General features: G+C 48.9%; 1 protein-coding gene across 1 annotated transcript; it reads left to right on the forward strand.

The window, feature by feature from the left end:
- The first annotated feature begins 241 nt into the window (after positions 1–241).
- On the forward strand, positions 242–2487 carry LOC103734716 (retinoic acid receptor responder protein 2-like). The gene is made up of 5 exons (XM_008833791.2): positions 242–415; positions 601–705; positions 1853–1948; positions 2137–2244; positions 2387–2487. The coding sequence occupies exons 1-4, from the start codon at positions 242–244 to the stop codon at positions 2203–2205; spliced, it is 444 nt and encodes a 147-aa protein (XP_008832013.1). The 3' UTR covers positions 2206–2244; positions 2387–2487.
- Positions 2488–5429: the final 2942 nt, after the last annotated feature.

Raw genomic sequence — 5429 nt, forward strand, 5'->3', positions numbered from 1 at the left:
GATGCTCCACTGGCCGTGGCCAGCAGGACTGCTTCCTGGGATGGTGGCAAGGAACTCTCAGATTTGAAGACCCCAGGAAACAGTGCTGGCATGTTGGAGGGCCCTGGGTGGACACCAGGGGAGACTTCTTTTCTCCACCTCTACCTGTTGAGTAGGGCAGAGGAAGAGGTAGCTCTCCAGTGGCTCAGAGACCTGAAGAGCACACACCTTCCTTGCAGGACCTGAGGACTGAGGTGAAACCATGAAGTACCTGCTGATCTCACTGGCCCTATGGCTGGGCACAGTGGGTTGGGGTGGGACTGAACCCACCGATTTGCTCCACAGGGGCCTGGAGGTGGCCCTGGAGATGTTCCACGAGCACCCACCCCTGGAATGGGCCTTCCAGGAAACAGCTGTGGACAGTGCTTTGAATATGGTTAGTATAAAAACTGAGCTGGGTATGGAGGACAGCAGCTCTAGAGACAATGTGTTCCCAGAAAGCCTTCCTGGGAAACGCCACCAGCCAGCCGCATCCCTGGGCTGTGCTGGTTCACAGTTACGGTGCTGGGGTTGTAGGGTCACATCTAAGAATTACCTGTTGGTCTTCTTGTCTGTCTGTAGCCCTTCCCAGCAGGCAACTTTGTGAAGTTGGGATTTAAGCTCCAGCAGACAAACTGTCTCAAGAAGGACTGGAGAAAACCAGAGTGCAAAGTCCAGCCGAACGGGGTGAGTGAAAGGGTGCATGTGATGAGGCCTGCTGCTTGGGTATGGAACTCCGTGGAGCTGGAGTAAGGAGCGGGCTGGAACCTGGGTATGGAGCTTCATAGGCTAGCTGCATGGAAGGGAGCGATGATTGGCTGAGGGAAATTTTTCCATCAGAGCAGGACCAGCTGTTTGAGCCCCCTCTTAAGAAGTCTCTTAATGGAGTTTATCCTGAAACCTTCCCCCACACTTGGCCAGTTCATTGCAGGGTTTCACAGTAGTCAGCTACCTTGGGGACACACTGATGCTATGGGGTGTCCCCTGGACTGGAGGCGCACTCTCTGGGTTCAGGTTCTTGCTTTTTACCACCAGCTTTGTGGGTTCTGTGAAGGCCTGGCATTCCCCCATGGGCTACAAGAAGGGACTGGAGTACCCTTGTGATTTCAAGACTTAGTTCCAGGACCTTTTTGTTCAAATCAAGTCTCATAAGAAAATGTAAATAAGGGGCCAGGGTGATGGTTCAGTGGTAGAAGTGTGTACTATGTAAGCGTGAAGACCTGAGACTGAATCCCCAACACCCACGTTCAAACAGCAGGGTGTGGCCCACCCAGGCCTGCAATTCCAGTACTGTTGTGAACAGAGACGGGGGCTCAGTGGTGCTTACTGGCTGCTAGCCAAGCTCCAGATTCAGTGAGAGACTCTGCCTTAAGGGAATAAAGTGGACAGTGATAGAGCAGGACACCCAGTCGATGTCTTTCTTTGGCATATGCAAATGCAGCACCCACATACACAGATGCATATACATCACACACACATGCGATACTCACACACATACATACACAGATATGCATGCTCACAAAAGCATGCATATGCACCCACATACACAGATGCATATACATCACACACATGCGATACTCACACACATACATACACAGATATGCATGCTCACAAGTTCCAGATAAGACTGAGCTACTTATGAAGACTGTGTCCAAGAAAAAGAAAAACAAGAGAAGATGTCTGAAATCTCCTAGTCTAGCGCAGGCTTGTGCCTGAAGTCTACTGGCCTGCAGGTCCTCTTGCCCTCTACTCCGGGGCATGCCAGAGAGCCAGTCCCCACCCCACCTCAGTGGTGCCTCCTGATGTCTTTGCTCTCCTCCCATGCTCTTCACAGAGGAAGTTGGAGTGTGTGGCCTGCGTCAAACTGGGCCCCCAGGGTAATGCTCTTGGCCGGTGGTTCCATTGCCCCATACCAAGGGGGTGGACACAGGTAAGAAGGGGCAGAGGTTAGAGTGGGGATACAATGGATAGCAGCTGGGTCTGCAGCAGGTGTACAGGAAGCCCGGAAAAGAGGGGATCCATGTGATGGGGTGAGGAGGGGCTCTGGTCATGGCCAAGACCTTCCACGGGGCTGCAGAGGTGGCCTTCCCAGGCACTGCTACGGCAGTTTGTTGATAGTGGCAGGAACTCCGGTACCAGTGCAGAATGGTGGAACAGGCTGGTGAGGAACAGCTCCTCCAAAGATGAGCATCTCCAGAAACGTGCTCCACAATGAACCCTGGACAGGTGGGTGACTAGAGACAGGAGCAGCCTTGGGATGAAGACTGGGCTGTGGGAGGCAGGGAAGGGATGGATACGTGAGACCTGGAAGAAACCTAGGCGTATACCAAAGCCTCACACCCAGTCTGGCTTTTCCCCTCTTGTCTAGAATTTCATCCTGCTTCCTGGACAGCTGCTGCAACACCAGTGGAAGCACCGCCTCCCCCAAGTTCCATCGCGGTCCATGCTAATAAAACTACTGTGTCTGTTGCTTTTGCTGCTAGTGCTGCTCTTTTCCTGTAAGCTCATAGAAGACAAGCTGAGAGTGTGGTGTGCATGCAAGTGTGTGAGTGTGTGTGGCCCACTCCCTGAGGGAGCCTTCACGTGGTGCCCAGCTCCTGAATGAGTGAAGCCTTCCACAGGACCAGGGCAGAGGTATAGAAGGCCACATCTGCTCAGGAACTACAGAGAAGCAGTGATGCAAATGAGCAACAGAGCTGTTTAACAGAGTTGGTATGGGAAGTATCCTTGGCCACTGAACCTCAGGTGACCACCAAGCCTCAGGCTGGGGCAGCTAGAAGAGCCCCTGCTCACATGTCCCAGGCCTGACTGCACAGTATATTTGCCACATGGTTTATAAATGCATCTTAAGATTGACAGATGTCCCTCATATGTTTCATTCCGTCACAAATTTAATGGTCTTTTACAGTGTATTTCAAACATCTTATCTCTGTGTCTTCAGCTTTAAAAGAGGATGAAATAATTCAGGCGAATGCTCTCTAAATGACTAACGTACTTACTACAAAAGTAAACAGATATTGTGAAACTGTTTCTCCGGAATTGAAACGCTCCTTCCAGGAGGAGGTAGAGAGCTCATGAGACTCAGAAATAAACAATTCACAAGTCTCAGGAGGTTATTGAAACTAAGAAGATTCACAAGGCCCATCCTAAGATTATGAGAACAGGTAATAACTGATGGGTAAAGATTCTCTGACCTGTTGATCTGTCAGAAACTCATGCAGAGAGCCCCAGGCTTACAATTTCCATGAGTCATCATCCAGGCTGAGGTGGGCCTTCTGGTAATGGTGATTCAACTGTCTCTGAGTTATCCATGATCCTGTAGGTAATGCCTCATTCACCCATATGCCTGTACACAACTCTAATAACCTCACTGGTTTGCCAGGATGGATTTTGGTAGAATTGTTTCTTTGGTCCATTGTCAGTGCCCTGTTTGAGGTGAGTAGATCTCTGTGTCATGTCCCCACAAGAAAAGTCTCATACAACATGCTTGATGCTCAAACACAGACCCAAAAAAATCAAACATGAGTTTGAAAGACTGCCTGCCTGGTTCTTGCCACGGTATCAAGGCATAAAACCAAGGCTGAACAATCTGAGGGCAGAGTGTCTGCAGTGGAAATCCTCATGTGGCTCTTCCCTATATGATGTGTGGGATTTTGCATTCTTGCTATGGTGGTGGTTGCATGGGTCTTGCTAAGCAGTGAGGCATGTAACTAAGTCTGAGACATGAAGAGATGTATGGTATATGAGAAGTATTTCAAGGTGGCATCTCTACATGCTATGGAGCAGCACAGCTGCTCAGTGACTAGGGTCTACACCATGACTATGATCATACACTAAGAGAGCTGGAGGTTTAGAGGAATTATTACAGTCCTAGAGAGTAGCACGGATCAGACAAAAATATCAGCAATCTGTCCTGAGATCACATGGCCACTGCTGTATCTAATAAGAAACACAACTGAAGTTGGGATGGCTGTGCAGGGGGAAGCTGTCTCTGCAAAGGAGGAATCACAACAGGAAATAGACATGTGGCTAGCATCCTCTGCATTGGCCTCTGATTTGACAGGTAACCTGGATGAAAGAGAGAATGAGATGAAGGCACTGGCTTGCTGTTTCTTATGGCTGGGGGCCAAGAGGAAAAGAGTACAAATTGGGTCTGAACAACAGATACCTTCCTGGAATCCAATAACTTGGAACTAATAGTAAGAATCAGAAGGTGTGGAAGACAAGAATGTGGCAGAAGTGATAGAAGATAGCCTTGGGTCTGATGTCTAACAGAAAAGGGGAAACCCACAATGCAACCTGCAGACATGGACCTTAACAATGGCCCTATACAAGAGACTGTGATGATCAGGAAATACTCAGCACATGAAAAGTTTGAAGTGGGAAATACTTTAAACAATCAATGAGTGAGCCTCCCTTAGCCTGTCTAGTGATGCTGTGGGACCTAGGGATAGATGGGAAGAAAAATTAAATTATATAACTGTCATCTTTCCTTAGACAAAGACTGCACAATCCAGGGCAGAATGAGGGAAATCAGTCCATAATAGACTGGCTTACATGAGCCATTAGGAAGAGTTGGTTATTGCTGACTGAGGACCCCATGAGTATCAGAGAATGGAAGATAACAGAGGAAGGATAGGTGTTACTGAGGTAATTGGGAATAAGAAGCACTGTTTAGTGACCAGTTCACCAGGCCAGAGAGAGCTGTGCTCACAAGAGAGTTAAGAAAGGAGTTTCAGAGCTGGAGAGATAGCTCAGTGGTTAAGAGCACTGTCTGCTCTTGCAGAAGATCTGGGTTCAGGTCCCAGCACCCACATGGCATCTAACAACCATCCATCCGTCCATTACTCCAGGGATCTGATACCCTCGCCTGACCTCTGAGGGCATTACATGACACAGGCGCATTTACATACATGCAGGCAATACACTCATACACATAAAATAAAAATAATACATAAAATTTTTTTAAGAAAGATTCAGCAAGGACCATGGGACTGGTATGAGCCTTTAGTGGCTTTGCTGCATCCTATGGTGGGCTTTATGAGGTAGGAGAAGCTTTTGTTATAGGGAACTGTGGCTGTGAATTTGCCACACTTCAGACAGGAACCTCAGACTGAAAGGAATCAAGGATCCATCATATTCACTTTCAGGCTCAGGGAAGTCACCTCGAAAACACTGGCCCCCAATACACAGGCTGTACAGAGGCGTGGGCTCCTTTTGGTGGGCTATTTGTGGACCAAGAAGTGAAGTGAATTCTCACTGAATCCCAGGGTTCTGGGTCTGCACCATCTTTGGAGGCCTCCTGCTACACCAGACACCTCGGGAACAACCACTGCTTCCTGATCCTCTGCATCCAGACCAACTCAGTTCCTTCTCGAGTCCCTAGGAGCATGCTGGGCCTGGCTCTGCCC

The sequence above is a fragment of the Nannospalax galili genome, unplaced genomic scaffold (genome assembly GCF_000622305.1).
Source record: "Nannospalax galili isolate Female #2095 unplaced genomic scaffold, S.galili_v1.0 scaffold1217, whole genome shotgun sequence".
Lineage (NCBI taxonomy): Eukaryota > Metazoa > Chordata > Mammalia > Rodentia > Spalacidae > Nannospalax > Nannospalax galili.